This window comes from Stegostoma tigrinum, chromosome 12, assembly GCF_030684315.1.
Source record: "Stegostoma tigrinum isolate sSteTig4 chromosome 12, sSteTig4.hap1, whole genome shotgun sequence".
Taxonomy (NCBI): Eukaryota; Metazoa; Chordata; class Chondrichthyes; order Orectolobiformes; family Stegostomatidae; genus Stegostoma; species Stegostoma tigrinum.
In genome coordinates, this window is record NC_081365.1 from 70,189,678 (window position 1) to 70,206,898 (window position 17,221).

General features: G+C 42.7%; 1 protein-coding gene across 1 annotated transcript in view; it reads right to left on the reverse strand.

Moving 5' to 3' along the window:
* The window catches only part of wwc3 (WWC family member 3), a 164,273-nt gene that overhangs the window by 22,430 nt on the left and 124,622 nt on the right, over window positions 1–17,221 (reverse strand). The window contains exons 7-13 of the mRNA XM_048541017.2: window positions 15,100–15,246; window positions 11,994–12,067; window positions 8,271–8,513; window positions 5,888–5,977; window positions 4,395–4,969; window positions 1,612–1,732; window positions 593–670 (exon numbers count right to left, since the gene is read on the reverse strand). Of these exons, the coding sequence (XP_048396974.1) occupies window positions 593–670; window positions 1,612–1,732; window positions 4,395–4,969; window positions 5,888–5,977; window positions 8,271–8,513; window positions 11,994–12,067; window positions 15,100–15,246 (1,328 nt within the window). The remainder of the gene's footprint in view (window positions 1–592; window positions 671–1,611; window positions 1,733–4,394; window positions 4,970–5,887; window positions 5,978–8,270; window positions 8,514–11,993; window positions 12,068–15,099; window positions 15,247–17,221) is intronic.

Below are 17,221 nucleotides of genomic sequence, written 5' to 3' on the forward strand. Positions count from 1 at the left end.
TTCCTGAAACCTTTATGCTTTGGATAATCAGAAATTCAGCAACCTCTACTTTAAATATTTTCAAAGTCTGAGCTTCCAGAGTAGCGAATGCCAACAACCACCCTCCAAATAAAAGAAATTCTCCTCATCTTGGTCCCAAGATTTTTTCTTATTGTTTCTCCAGTCCTGGTCTCCCCAGTGAATGCAAGAATCTTATCCACTTCCAGCCTGGGTCCACCCCTTTCAGTATTTCAACGAAATCACCTAATTCTTTGAAATGCTAGAGAATACTAGCCCAGTTTGCCCGACCTCACCTCACAGGATAGTTCCTGGGATAGTGGGACAAATCTGGTGAACCTTTGTTGCACTACCTCTCGGACAATAATAGAATATATCTCTCCTGAATTAGGGAGACTAAAACTATACACACCACTCCATATGTGGTCCAATCAGGTTCCTATACTTTAGGACCATCTATTGTTCAACAGGTTCAGTAACAGTCCTGAGAATTCCTCTCATACCTCTAACAAAACACACCTCCCAAATAAAACAGGAGACAGGAACTACAGTTTATGGATGTCATTGAGAAAGCCCGGTACATTTAAACACTTACACAAGTCCCATTTTAATTTGTGGTGGATCAAAAGTGATGGAACTACTATCATACAGAGTCTCGTCTGCATCTTCAGGCCTGCAAATCCAAACAGTTGGACACAATAAATGAAAAGCAAATTCACAATCTAATAAGTCACAGTTAATACAAAGGCATGTCTGCATCATGCATCATGAATGAGTGGTCTTGAGTGAGCTTTGGCTCAGTGTGAGTACTCCAACCTGTGTCAGCCTATTGGTTGAAACCCTTTCCAGACAGCTATGACGGAACAGAGAAGTGTTCCAGTCTTGCAATAAGCGGCAGACATCCCATCTGGCAGATGTGAAATAATGACTCACACTACAGCCCCTGCACATTATGCCTTACCTGGTGAGACTAACCAAATGACCACGTCAGTGGATAGTCTCTGCAAGAAAGACCTAAGTGCAATTGACCCAAAGTAAAAGCAGTGGAAGGAATGAGCTGGCCCTATTTCCTCGAGGCTCAGGAGAGGGAGAAGAGTTAACAGTTTGATAACTTTGTCACTGAAGTGAGACAGAACGGCTGCACGGGCTCACCCTGTGCAAAAGACAGATGTGGGGGAAATGCACCCAGCACCAAGTAACTCCCTTGCTAGTGATGATTTGCTGCTCTCCCCAGACAGATATTGTACAGCACAAACAGAAAGCCGCACTGAATTTCAGGGTCCACTGTTACTGCTGCAGGTAACCTCAATAACAGGATTAAGCACGACCCTGCAATTGGCGGAACAGAAACTGCAACCGTCGACAGTTTCACACAGACGGGGGCAGCCCCTGCGTCACTGAAGAAACAATCATTGCTCAGATCAATCTAACAGATGCACAGAGTATTATCATAATGGTCAGAATTGCATGCAGCACTGCCTGCACAAACAAAGTGGCAACATATCGGTACCCCTCACAGCTAGTCAGAATCCCGAGAGAAGGACGTTCTTGGAGGACACCGGTAGGGTTTGCTCCACCAACTTGATTTGGTGCAGAAGTAAATAATTTCATCACCTTTTACTCAATGCTTCGAAGACGCCACTGTCTGTGGCGAGGGAATCATCCGAGAAACCCGTGGAGACTCTTCTCACTCTTCGGCCTGCTTTAAGGGCACTGTCAGTGCGCAGGGTTACCGCTACAATAAAGGAGGGAAGACACACAGTACATTAATGGTGGTCCTCAAAACAGGAGAATTAAAATACAGTGTCTGCATTTACATAGCACATTTAACTCAACATGCTTTACTGCATTGTTATGAAATAAAGATTTAATTTTGTTGACGAGATAGTAGGAACTGCAGATGCTGGAGAATCTGAGATAACAAGGTGTAGAGCTGGATGAGCACAGCAGGCCAAGCAGCATCAGAGGAGCAGAAAGGCTGTCGTTTCGGGCCTAGACCCTTCTTCAGAGGAGCCTTCCTGCTCCTCTGATGCTGCCTGGCCTGCTGTGCTCATCCAGCTCTACACCTTGTTATGTTCAATTTTGTTGAGTTGGCTTGTCAAGAAAGGATTAAACAACATCCCAGTAGAGCTGGGTCTGGATTAACTTACTGTGGAGCAAAAGGAAAACTCTCCGTCCCACTGAGAAGTATTAAGGTGGACGAGGTGCATGTATCAAAGCATTGTGCCTTTTTAACTCTGGGACTTGAAACACAACTTTACTTCTGAAACCAGACTTTTGAAACCAAATTATGATGAGGAACACATTTTTATAAAAAAAACACAAAAGAGCTGCAGATGCTGTAAATCAGGAAGGCGAAGTTGCTGCAAAAGCTCAGCTGCTCTGGCAGCATCTGCGAAGAGAAATCAGAGTTAACATTTTGTGTCCGGTGACCTGAAAAAGAGGTCCGAGGATGGCTCAACGGACCCAAAACCTTAACTCTGATGTTTTCTTCATGGAGGCTGCCAGGACTGCTGAGCTTTTGCAGCAACTTCTGTTGGTATATGTGATGACAAACATAACCTTCTGAAAAGGCAATGCAATTGATGGTGCATTCCAGAGACGATGGCTGCCAGGAAAAGAGAAAGGAGGTAAGTTAGAGACCAGGCAGGCCTCTGTAAGGAATATGAGGGAGGACATAACTCTCAACTTGCTGACCCTTGGTCTAGAACTCTGAGCACCACCCCTGCTTAAATCCAAACCGAGATTGGAATTGCATTGTAGGATCTTGATTTTTACACGTGCATGTAGCCAGTGCCTTGTTGACAGCATGAACAATGCTGCTAAAATGGAACAGACAGATCACCCACCTGAACACATACAGCTACATATGGGGAGTTAAAAAAATCCAGCCTCATCACTCTCAAAATCAGAGAGTGTGACTTTTACATGACACCACCACAGGATGGCACCAAACAACTGGGCAAGTCTCAATTGTGCATAAAAATGTTGCTCCCCTCCTAAGTTTTTTTAGTGTGTGGCAGAGATTAACCTGAACTCCAAATTAGTCTGTATACTGTTAGCATTTTCTTCCTTGTAATCCTTTCATGGATCTCCATAAACAGCACTGCCATCACCATTACATAATACGTGGTAATGGATTAAAGTGATGCATGCTGGTAAACTTGGTGAGTACTAGTATATTCAGCCTTTAGAAATACCTACTGTTTTACTGTTCCCGGAACATACATGCTTTGAATCATTTTCATTTCAGTAACACCGTAAGACTGTCAGAGCAGCTGTGACCGTGAGACTGTTCCAATCCAGCAAACACCCAGACTACACCCAATGCCAACGCCCCACATCTACCTTGTTGCATTTTCCATCAGGAATCCCCATTGGAATGTTCCCTCTGACACCCTGACCAGGAGATTTAAAATTCATCACAGACCAGAGAGATATTGTACTGCAAAAACTTCAAAAGAACATCAATACAAAACGAGCCACTGGAGGATATAAATCCACATTATCAAAAAATGTATTCAAATATCATACAGTGATTATTACAAACTGTGGCAAAGCATAAACAGCACAGAGACAAGCCATTTGGCCCAATTTTGGTGTTATGGACCTCATCGTTCTAATATTTGTGATCTAATCCTATCAGGATCAGTTAACTTAAATATCCTTTTATCTCTGGCTCCCTCGGAGATTATTTTGCCATTTGCCACAGCTACTTTATGTGGGAACAAGATTCACTTGCTATCTAGCTAAAGAAATTTCTCCTAAAATACTTGGGCATTTACTAAATGCCTTCTTATTTTTGTGGTTTCCAGTTCTGGCTTTACCTCTAAGTGGAAGTATCTTCTTCAGGACTTCCCTAACAAACTTTTTCATATTTGGAAAACATCTACCAGCTCACTCCTCAGTCATCTACTTCTTTGAGAACTTGGCCCTGGGCTGTTTGAAAAAGGTAGAAGTTCCCAGTTGTGATGTTATTTGAGTAATTTTTATTTTGCAACATTTCTAGTGGTCTTTTCTACAATAAGAGACTCAAATTGTTCACAGTGCTGAGGGCATGGTCCAAACAACTTCAAGATTCAATGCAAGTTTGATATAATTGCTTTTTTAAAATCTAGTCATTGAGAAACAAGCCCCAGTACTTTGTGGTTTCGTTTTAGAAATGGACTGAATGAAATACACTGTTATTTTTAGTGATTTGTGCACCTGTAATCCCAGGAACTTTCTTCCTCTAAAACATGCAATATCCCAAAGCATTGCCAATGTCCTCAGCAGCTGAAGAAACAACTGCTAATCCGTTCTGAGTATTCAAAACAGACACAACCAAATCCAGTTTCGAGCAGGTATTAAGTGCCACAACAGCACTAAAGAAATGTTACATTTCACAGTTACTGTACCTCCTACAGCCTGCATTGCTGGCCTCACTCTGGGATCCACATCTTGGCATAGCTTGATATCGCTGACCGAAGCTCCAACAACTTGGGCAGACGCAGCTTCCTGCAAATCGTGACAGACAGCCTGGGCTTGCAGTCGCAGGTTTTCAGACTCCGATCTTCCTAGCAGCTCCTCAAACTCCTCGTTCATCTGGGCCAGCGGAGAGTCGCGAGAAGCGGAGAGGTATGGGGTGTCGAGTGGGGAGCTGGGTGGCGAGAGCGAGGACAACGAGGACCTAGAGGAGAGCGACGCCAAGGACTGAGGCTGGTCCAAAGACCGCCTGGGCTTGCTCAAGTTGGACAGTCCTAAATGGTCAATAAAGGAAGGGTCCTTGGCTATCGTGTCAAACGGAAGCAGATCAAACTGCAGATAGCACCCCAAATCAATTGATGCGTCGGTCTCGTATTGTGGAAGGCCATAAATGTCAGTAAAACTGACTGAGCTTAAAGAACCTCGACTGGAAGCCAATGATCCACAGCTGGATGCAAGTGAACCTCTACTACTGCTGGATGACACCGTGAGCGAGCTAGCAGATAAGCTGCAAAATTAATAATATTGATTTAGTTATAAGTGTGAGATCATAGGATACTGATAATGTTCCTTATTACAGCATGGACACAACACTTGTACCAACATACTCTTGCTGGGACATAGCGAGCTCAGGTAAAGAAGGGATTTGTGTAGCCTAGTGTTTGTTGTACAGCCTAGACACAGTGGGCAAAAGGCCTGTTTCTATATCTGTATGACTCTACTTCATTTAACAACAGCATCTCCTAAGCACCTCTGTTTCCATGCAAACAGGAGGTAAATAGGTCATTTCAAGTAACATTGCATAAATTGAATAAACATGACCGAACATTTGCTGTATCTATGCTTTTAACTGATGTGATTTTTCTCCCCCCGCGCCACCCCCTTGCTTTGTAGACTGGCTGAAGGAGATTGAATTCTCTAAGCCATGAGCAGCAACCCAGCTTGCAAACCTACTAAGCCTGAGGGGTTGCCGTTGGGGGGGGGTGGGGGGGCACACACAGCCTCTTCAGAGGGCATTCAAGAAATCAATCACACTGGTGCGGGACTGGAGTCACATAGCATACAGAATTGGTAAGGATGCCAGATTTTTGCCATTACCATCATTTTCACAAAACAAAAATCCAACAAGCCTTATCATCACTTTTACTGATGCAAGCTTTTCATTTCCAGATGCTTTCTTAAAATCAAATTTAAATCCTTGAACAAACCAGTTTTGGGATTTGTATTTGTATCTTCACGTCCACTACACTAACAAACGTCACGCTTATTATACATGGGTAGCTATGCAAATGTATAACTATGAATGAATCCTGTTGCCCAAAAACAGCATAACATTGTTGATAACTAGATGAAATCAACTGGATCTGGTTTACATTTATATTATAACGTGCAGTTTTGTACAGATCATTCTAACAGATCCACTAACCTCTTCAGCTGCGAGTGCAAATATGTGGTTAAGCGTGTTGCTTCTTCCAGCTGCCTTAATAGACAGTTTCTCTTGTCCTGCAACAGCATTCTACAAGGAGATAAACACGTAGGGTGTGAAAATGAGAACCTAGCATGGGGCTGCAGTTTTGGCATAGCTACACTGGAAAAGGAATGATATATGTCTGTCAGAGCAACCTGCATTTATTTTACTACAGAACATGCATCCATCTATTTGTGTAGCAAGGGTGTACAAATTTTAAAACTTTTTTTTAAAAAGACAATGAGGCATATATTTGGCAGTGATAAAGTGTGGAGCTGGATGAACACAGCAGGCCAAGCATCATCTTAGGAGCACAAAAGCTGACGTTTTGGGCCCGAAACATCAGCTTTTGTGCTCCTAAGATGCTGCTTGGCCTGCTGTGTTCATCCAGCTCCACACTTTGTTATCTTGGATTCGCCAGCATCTGCAGTTCCCATTATCTCTGATACATTTGGCAGTTCATTCTGTGCCTTCAGGCTTTTCCATTGTTCCTTATTCAGCTTTCCCAGAGCCCAGGAGCTGTTAACAGAACAGTGATGAACATTGTCCTAATTTTACATTTTTTAAAAAATCTTTGACTCCTGTCATTAATAAAAAGTGACTTATAAAACATTTTACTGTATTTTTAATGTAAAAGTACACATTACAATAAATTTCTATTCTATTCACTTATACAATGCATCACCTGGAATACTAGTACCCCCTCCCCCAAACCCCCCAACCCATTACTGATCCTTAGCCCTAACTGCAAAATGTTGCTGTACCTACTGACTCCCAGAACTAATCCCCGACTTTTGCACAGAGCTGACCAACTGCTCAACTTCTTAAGGAGCCTCCAAATATATTATTAGCTATGTACTTACTGTATACTGCTAGTAGCCCTCAGTCGCCTCCACAGTAGCACAGACAGGAAGTTATTTTCTGCCATCCTTTGAGTAACTACGTAATCTTCTCCAACTGTGACATTAAAACTGTCCTTCAAATGACCCAATAACTGTTTTAAGTGAGCTTTTGAAAACTTTGCCACAAGACCCACCTTTTCCCCTTAGTAGCATTTAAAAAAGAAACTAATATGGTGGAACATAATACAGCAACTTCACGGAACTCAGTGTCATAATGTTATAATTTCCACAGATTGCTGGCTGCTGCAGAATCAATGTACTACAAGGAAGAACAATCACACAGTCATTACTCGGGAACACTGTACCTTTCACAGTGCAGCACTCCCTCAGAGCACTTGAAGTTTTGCTCAAAATCCCCACAATTGGGATTTTACCCACAATTCTAAGACACGCTGTGTCATGTCATTAAGAATGTGACGGCACAGTAGCGCATCAGGCATTGGAGGTGGAGTTCCTACATCTTTTGCAGCTATGGAGCTGACCATTGGCACTGTTCTGTCAAACAGGGAAAACTGAACTCATGCTCAGTTAGTAGAATAATGTGCATAATGTACAAAATATTAGCAGGCAGGATGAACATTTCAAATGTTCAATGTGCATTACACGGTTCAGTAAACTTCACTCAGTGGGTGATTGCGACTTTGGACAATTGTACAAAAGGCGGAGTAACAAATCAGCTGCGTCATTACAGGACTTTTCCCATTTTATTGGGAACCTGGTCAGAAATTATCTGTCTTACAATGTTACTGTAAGTCAAAGTTACTCCACTTTTCTCTAACTTAGGCAGTTGGTTGTCTTTTTAAAGCAAATATGGAAGAAAAGGCAGTTATCCAAAAAGGTGAAGAACTACCGACCCCCACCTCCTGGAGATGCAGCATATGTTGGATTTTTGACAAAGTTCAACAGCAATGGTGATCATTGCACTTTGACTCTGCAGGTTGTGGTGGAACAGGCTGGGTATATCACCAGTCTCTTACTAAGTGATCCCTACCCAATGACCCCACACACACATATCTCTCAACTATCTTCAAGTAGCTGATCCTGTCACAACAAAGATCCTGTTGCCAGGTAAATTGAATTAACGTGTTCCCCTTAAACATTTTCTTTCACCCTTCCTCCTTTAGATCTGTCCTTAAATTCTACCTCTTCAACCAAACTCGTCTGGCCTGTTGTGATTCTGTTCCTGGGAAGTGCGTGCAGATGCTCCCCTACGTTTAAAAAGGTGTCGGAGTAGCAGGACTTTAATGGGAAACCCAAGCAGAGATGGATCAATTGGATAGACCTTACACAGAGCCAGAACAGTCATGGTGGATCAAATGGCCACCTTCCACATTGGATGATTCGGTGATATCAAGGAGTGTGGTCTGGTGGTGGGTGAGACGTTTTAGTTCACATTCCCAGCTACAAAAGAAAAATGTTGCTGCAAAAGATACACAAACCTTTCAGCGAATTCCTGACAGGGAATGGACTGTGCATGCTGGATATCGTCTTCCAGGCGCTGGCGTTCTGCTTCGAGCCGAGCCAGCTCCTCGGGCAGGCGTTTCTGCTGACTGATGAGCTGCAGCTCCTGGAGCAGTGCCTCCTTCTCCCTGATCAGCTGCAGACGGTCCCAGTCTGCCTCAGCCCTGCCTGGCCAGCTCTCATTGTCCAACTGAGCCAGTTGTAGCTGGATACTAGAAACTCTGCAGGACAGAGGTGGGAAAGTGCAGAAACAGAGAAAGAGAGGGTGTGTGAGAGAGAGAGAGGAGAGAGAAAAAAAAAAGGAGGAAGGGGCTAAATAAAGCTGTGGGTACTATCGAAGCAAAACTACCGTCATACATTAACAGGAAATAGTTACGATAAGTGTAGTTATGATTCCAAAATGAAACATAAAAAAACCAACATTGAGATGCCATCATCACTTTTCTCCACCCCACACTGGGTTGAATTCAGTCCACTTTGCAGATTTCAACCTCAGAATTAGCAGGACCAGCTGTCTATTTCTTAGCCCAAATTACCCAAATAAAGCTGTTGGTGCTGACTGTCTCTCTGATGGTATTTCCATACAGCACATCCAGGGGAAGGTAATTATCAGGCGCATTAGTGTGGAACTGGAGTCAGGGAAAAGAAACACAGACACTAATTTCATTCCCTTTAGACAGTCTGACAGGGGATTTTAGCAACTGCAGACAATTACTTCCAGTTTCTGAAGTTCACAAACTGAAGTGCTCTCGGGGTGAACAGTCTACCTTATAACTTCAATTACATAATCGCTATTCTGTTAGAGTGGAGAGCTGCTTTACCCATGCCCCCCCCTCCACTGTGGGGACCTGTTATAGTCCCCTCCCAGTCGTGGGGAGATGTCTTACCCCCAACCCGTTGAGGGGGGAAAGCTGAGTTAACCATGCCTCCACCCCACCTCATCAGCTCAGGAAAACTGACAATTCTGCACAACATACAAACGCTGCAGCAGGATAAGCTGAGAGCTGGAGTGCTACAGTGACAGTGAATTCACAGAGCAACCAGCAGGATGTCCCGAGACTGGATTCAGTCTCCATCGGGAGACTCTTCAGGTGGAGGCAGCTCACGGGAAAAGCAGCGATGAGGGGTAAAAACTGCACTCTCTCCAATTTTACATTGTTTCACCAAGTCAAGGTCCACCCGGAGGAATCGGGAATATTGCCGACCAGTAACAAATCGTTTGAAGCAGCCAGTTATTCTTTTTTCCCACGTCCCCCTCCCCCCCCCGCCAGACCCAAACTCTCCTACGCCGTTTCGAAGGGGAGGGTGGTGATGGAAGCAGTAAATGTGCATAGCCGGCAGGTGTTGCTAAGGGGGCCCCGATTCAATTCTGGCTGATAAATGTTCACCTTTCTGCCAAAGCAATCAAGATGCTTTACTCACGGTCTGAAAGCTTACGTCTAATGAGCCCACCCTGTGATTACGTCCCTTTCAATTAGTACTAAATGTTGCCTTATTCCCTCAGGGCCATGGGTATATTTTGAGTACAAAGAGCAGCTCTGGTATGACTGCTGACCTTGTAGATGGTACGCATTTCACTAATCTAACAAGAGAATCCAGCGGCTGCCTCTGTTCGAGTCTCAGTTGAAAGTGCTGGATACAGGTATCAGACAAAATGTACTGAGTCAAGAATGTCTGAGACCTTCTCACCCATAGCAACGTCACAGACCTTCAAAGTCTGTGTTATGTCTCAGTTATCATGCCACCAGTCACACAATGGGAAGGGTAAGGAAGAAGAACTTGTATTAATATGCTGCTGACAATCTTAGTACATACAGCTATTGGAGTAATCATCTTTAGCATGAGCACTGCTGTTCTGTAGGAATTTCTCCACAAAATCCTGACTCTGCTGGACACTGGAGGCAGCCAAGATTCTCAATGCAGTGACAACTTAGTGATTGGGCAAATTTGCTCTCATTCAGCATGGTCAAATGTGTCCATTTTATGACATCTTTGAAAGCAAATAAGTTTGCAAGACTGTAACATACTATTACTTAAGCTACAATGCGCTCATTTCACAATTAACTTCCCACATGATAACAAACCATTGTACAGTACTTTGAGATATCCTGAGGTTGCCAGTAACCATATATAAATACCCAGGGCCTTCTTGCACTTGTTGGCAAGGTCACCCTCAAGTGCATGAAGTAGCTGCTTGGTTTGTCAGTTCACATCTAGGTACTTTTCAAGTCTGTTTTTCTTGAAAGATCTCCCTCATCTTACATACTGACACTTCCTGTAGTTCATCAAAAATGTTCCCTTAAAATAAAATCAAAAACTGATTACAGTGTACGTTTTGATATGTTTAAGTATTCCCTTGAACTTTTAGAGATAAATATGGGGAACCTGTCGTACTGTTGATGTAATGTTGACAGACAGAAATCATATTTCTTGCTTAAACATAGTACAGCACAGCAAATTCTCTTGTCCATTGTGTACTGACATCCACCAGGAGAGAGTTAGAGTGAAAACACTAATGCATGTAAACACACAGGCTTTCCAGAAATCCCAACAAACCAAGGACCGGAATACATGATAAATGAAGAATGTGACCACAAAAAGATAATAGCTACTCAATGTATTCAATACACTTACCCTCACGTTATGACACTTCCAGTGAAAACACCACCCCCTTTCTCCAGAACCGGTTATCATGCCGAAGGCAAAAGGGGCGAAGTAACCTGCTTTTTGACCTCATCTTGTCTTTTCATTGCCATTCCTGGATTTTAATTTTATACAGTAAACTCTGCACTAGGCAATGGATATCTTTCCTTTTCAAATTCACTTGTAGGATTGCTGGTGTCGCTGGCTGGGCCATCATTTATTACCGGTCTCTAGCTGCCCCTTGAGAAGGTGGTGGTGAACTTCCTTCTTGAACCACTGCAGTTCAGGTGCTGTAGGTAGACGCACAGTGCACATGGAAGGGAATCCCAGGATTTTGACGAAGCAGCAGCGAAGGAACAGCGATACATTTCCAAGTCAGGATGGTGAGTGGCTTGGAGGTGGCGGTACGTCCGTGTATCTTGTCCTTCTAGACGGAAGTGGTCGTGGGTTTGGAAGGTGCTGTCTAACGATCTTTGGCAAATGCTGAGGGACTGAATGTTTCTCAACATTGTACTCGACATATATGCTTAAACTTAGAAGTGATGGCAAAAAAGCAAGCAGGACATCATTTAATGGGTTTACGTTTCTTGCAGTGATGTGTAGCATTCAGATTGGTTCCTCTGACAAAAGTACCAACCACTCTGGGGTACAGGAGTGCCTCCTCGCCAATGTTTGCTGACCTCTGTGCTTAACCAAGTGAACACTGGTCAGTAAGAGCCAAAAGATTATGCAAAGGCACACTACACGTCAGCTAAGCTGGACTGCTCAGCCCACATCCCAGGAAGAGGGCAGTAGCCAGTGAAGGGCTGTGACAAAAATCGATTGGTTTCTCCGTGAAACAGAGGAAGACTGTATTCCCTGCATGACTCTACCCAAGATTGGCTGTCATGTGACCTCACGGCCCTCAGTACCTTCACAACATGTTATTTTGCCAATAAATTGTAACCAGCAGATTCCCCAACACAATCCTTCTCCAAAAAGTATATCAATAAGAAGGATAAAGACAGCTAATAATTGAGAGATAAAGATTGTTTGTGAAAACGTTGAATGTTAATTACCTCTTCTTAGCTTCCTCATACTGCCAACTAAGTCGAACTCTGTCTGCTAGTTTCGACCTTCCATCAGATGAAAACTGTAAAAGGAAAAGCACTAAAATTTATTAACAGCAAGCATTGATAAATCCTAAACTCTTAGTTCAGATGTATCGCAAATGTTTGCATTAGAATTGGTGACTTGGCTTGTGAGAATATTTAGATAAAAGGACAAAATACTTTCAAATAAAGGTCAAAATCAACAATGTAAAAACCTGCTAGCAAACATATAACTGTTAGCAAAAATGTGCCTTCTATGTGTATATAAATGCACACTGACTAAAGAAGCCAGTCTCCAATAGCCAGACTAGGCACTGCATTGTTTAAACAAGATGTGCAGCAGCCCTTACAAATGATTTAAACAAAAGCAAATTATAGGAAATGTTGAAGCTCTGAAATGAATACAAAAACTGCTGAAAAACGCAACAGGTCTGGCAGCATCCGTGGAGACAGAAAGCAGCTTTAACATCTTGAATTGGACTTGAAATGCTAACTCTATCTTTCTTTCTCCACAGATGCTGCCAGACCTGCTGAGTTTCTCCAGACCTTCCTTTTGGAAATGATTTACATCCTTCCTAGAGCAGGATCGTGACATGAACCAAACAAACCTTATCCTTCAAAAGGAGTACAATCCACAAATAAATAACCCCGAAAGGATGGATTTGAAACTTATATACATGTTACAAACAATTGAGCATCATTGCCAATCATTTCTGCATTCCAGAAGTAGAATGATTTCCTTTTAGATTCTCAAAAGTGGGAAGCTGAATTACATAAATTAAGAATATACATGGGATGAATGAATGAAGGAATTAATAATGTAAAGCTTTGTAGGTAACACATATGCCATACACTGGAGTTTCCTTCACAAAGAAGCAGAACAACAGCCTCTGGCTCAAGTATTATTTCGATGAAAAGGATTTGAAAATCGCTATTTGACCGTTGAAAATCAATTGGCATTTATCAGTTGCTGAAGAGGTACGAACAAGCTACAACTGAGAAAGCAGCTCAGAAACAAACAGCCAAATTAGCCCAAAACAAACGCAGTTGGTCTGGCACCATCTGTGGACAGAAACAGAGTGAACATTTCAAGTCCAGTATGACTAGTGCTTGTCCAGTCATTGAATCCCTTTTGCTGACATGTTGTTTTTGACTTTCCCTGTCCAAGGCTGCTTTTGTCTACCTTTGCTCCTTGTTTCAGTCAGGACCAGTACGGGCTACAAAAGGTATTCAGGCCACTTGCCTATTTGAAAGGTGCCCAAACTGACACAGTTATTTGTGTCTGGTCTATCACACAAGCGCTAGCTATTATCCAATCCATGTTCATATTAAACCATCTTTTGCATCTTGTATGTTCCTACCACTATTCCTACAAAAACTCATCCTTGCTGTTAGCCTCGAGGATCTAGGATGTAGTGACAAAGCCGCCTCAGTGGCTGACATACATTAACAAGTATGAAGTAATGTACCTGTACCTGGGTGGACAAGCACAAGGTTAGCAGACAGTCAAAAATCTGCCGGGATAAAGAAACTCAGCAGGTCTGGCAGCATCTGCAAAGAGAGAAAGCTACGCAGAGAAGTTTTTGGTTTTGTTTCCTATTTCCAGCATCCATAGTCTTGATTTTTTTCTTGAGTTGAGGGTGGCAGGGCACTTGTGTAAACTGATGCAAACACCATAGTGTATGAACAGTGGGGTGGTGGAGAGGGAGAACACATATTATAATGTGGTAGTGATAAGGGACAACATGGTCAGGGTGACAGCCACAACTGCAGAGGTTCCAAAGGTTGTTCCAAATCTTTAGAGAAAAATCAAGGCAACAGAGCAGTAAAGTACCTTTCGTGATACGTATTATCCCCATGCAACAAATAATACTTTAAAAATAAAGTTAATGCTCTTTGGCCAAGTACATGAAGCACTTGTAACAAGATAAATGAATTAGTGGAGACATAAATAAGATTATTCTGTACTGGCAATGATATCAGAGTCATAGAATCATACAGCACAGAAACAGGCCCTTCGGTCCAACTTGCCCGCGCCAATAAAGTTTCCCAAACTAAACTAGTCCCGTTAGCCTGAATTTGGCTGACATCTCTCCAAACCTTTCCAATTCGTGTACCTGTCCAAAATGTTTTTTTTAAAATGTAACTGCACCTTAATCTACCACTTCCTCTGACGGTTCATTCCATACACACACCACCCTCTGTGTAAACAGGTTGCCCCTCAGGTCTCATCTAAATGTGCCGGGAAATAATATCCCAGGATACACAATCTTTCAAAGAAGACTGGCATAAAGTGAATGGAGTTGCACTGATTATAAAGGATGATAGAGGGACAGTGGTTGGAAAGGATTTTGGCCCAGAAAAACCAGGGAGTGGAAGCAGTTTGGGCAGAGTTTAAGAACAGGAACTGCGGGAAACGCAAGTGAACAACAGTTACACCACCTGACTGAGGACTAAACAGTTAGATTATTGTTGCAAAACCCATGTAGTTATTGCGGAGAACTCCAATCCTTATATAGGCTACACACCATCTGTATTCTGACATTAGCAATGCAAGGTCATACGTACTTCGCCATCCATTCAACTTACATCCCTTTTATACATCGATGAGATACTGTCCAAATGACTTCTTCACTTACTGGGGCTCCTATTTCAGTGTGGATGCTGTTTCATGGCTAGGGACATCAGATTTACAAATCTTTTAGTCCATTGACATTTTCAGTGCGAGATTAAATAAATCAGGTAACAGCCAGGATCATTTACTTTCCCTAATTGTTGATCTAAACCCAACAGAGTCATTTCCAATCCGGTCTAACACTGCTCAGGGACTTGGGAGATGGTTTCCCGTCAGATTGGGCAGTTTTTCACGCATATCATACATCCCAAAAAAAAATGCCATATTCCTTCCTTACAACATCATTCTCGTCATTACAGAAACAAAAGGAAAAACCCAGAGCTTTTCACTTTGCATTCTTAATGCACAGGAGCATGACAGATTCTGCAAATGCAGTCTGAAGTGACAATGAAAATTAGCCCAGAGTTAATAAATAGGTCTTTGCATTTGAAAACATACCTCACCGATGATGTCAGTCTGTGAACTTGCTTCACAGTACTGCTGTGGTAAACACTCAGAGGCCAAGGTTGCATTCATCTGGAGATCCTGCAGCGAGTTTTCAATGCAGCAGCTATTCCTGAATTCATCTGTTAGTTTAGCAAGACTCTGAAAAGCCAGACAAATGATACAGATTCTAATTCTGCTCAGGCATGCTGCGTAACAAATTTACAGCCGCATTATAATCATTGATTTGACTAAAGCACTTGCAGTGCTGGTTAGGCTGTGAGAGTGTGATGAGTAGCAAGTCAGAACAGTCATTTTGTGTCAAACTCCACTAATGGAGCATCAGGGTTCAAAATAGAGCACGTGTCAAAAAAAAAAACACTTATTTTCGAACATTTTGTGAAAAACAACTTCCAGAACTAAAGGAACAGATGGGCTACCTATTAATAATTTCCTCCCATCGTGACAGATTATTCTTTTGAATCTCTAATAGATTATCTCTATGATCATTCAATAGATCAAGAACACAAGCTAACCTTAATTGTAGTGAACGATGGAGGATCTACACTATCATGAGAATTCCAAAGATTCACAACCTCACAGGCCATTGGTTTCCTCCTGGCTCTTACTTCTAATAATCAATACTCCAACGTTATGTCAAAACTCCTGGATTGCCACTCACAAATGAGTAACAAAGTTTATTTTATCTACTTTTAGTAAACCAATCACAATCACTAGAACACAAGAAATAGGAGCAGACGTCAGCCACCCGCCCCCTCAAGCCTATCCTGCTCAGCAACTTGACACTGAAGGAGGTGCAGACATTCCCTTAAACTTTATGGGAAAAAAATGTGAAAGATAATTTATTGAATGGCTACAAAGCTTCATGAGACTTTGATACGTTTACTAAAGTGGAGGCACAGAAAAATGCATGAGACTTTAACTGATTAGCGAGTGTTATGAGAGAGAGACTGCGGTGACTCCACTTGTAAACTTCTACATCTGTACCTTCCTTCAAATGGTTGGATTGCGCCAGAGTATCAAACTTGAGTAGGGTCTTGGCTTCAGCCAGGGTTAGATTCAAGACAGTGACATGCTTCTAGATCAGATGGCTAATGCTTTTGGGAAAGGATTCACGTCCAACCTTTTTCAAGTTACAAATGGGGTCATCAGCATAAAGTAATACAGCACAGAAACAGACCCTTTGGTCGAACTCATCTGTGCCGATACGGTGGCTCAGTGGTTAGCACTGCAGCCTCACAGCGCCAGGGACCGAGGTTCGATTCTAGCCTTGGATAACTCTGTGTGGAATTTGCACATTCTCCCAGTGTCTGCGTGGGGTTCCTCGGGGGGGGGGGGGCGTTCCGGTTTCCTCCCACAGTCCAAAGATGTGCAGGCTAGGCGGATTGGCCATGTTAAATTGCCTGTAGTGTTGAGGGGTGTGTGGGTTATAGGGGGGATGGGTCTGGGTGGGATGCTCCAAGTGGCGGTGTGGGCTTGTTGGGTTGAAGGGCCTGTTTCCCCGCTGTAAGGAATCTAATCTAATCAAACTGACCTAGTCTCATTTGGCCCATATCCCTATAAATCCTTCCTACGCATATACCCATCTAGATGTCTTTTCAATGCTGTAGTTGTACCAGCCTCCACCACTTCCTCTGGCAGCTCATTCCATACATGCACTGCATGTAAGAGTTGACCCTTAGGTCCATTTTATATCAACCCCAGTATCATCCTGGTAAATTTTTTTTCTATACCCTTTCAAGATTATCTACAGTAACACCAAAACTGGAGGATACAAGCTGGCAACATTTCTAGGCATTTGTACTATAGGGCTCTAGCAGCAGTGCGGAAAAAAAATTAAGCTAGAAACACTTTTGACAGCTGCAAAAGGAGATAGGTAATCACAGAAGGATGAACGCCAGGAATAACATGAACACATTTATTAATGTTTCAGGTAGTGACTCAAACTATCATTGTGTGTGGAACTGTCCTAAAAGGAATAACTGAGTTTTTGAGGTGACATGACAGGGAGGATAATGAGTGAGAGAAGGATAACACTGACCAGTCATAAGGAATCATATTGATCACTAGACCAATAGTGAGCATCCTGGTAACAAATCTGTTCTATTGTGCGGTT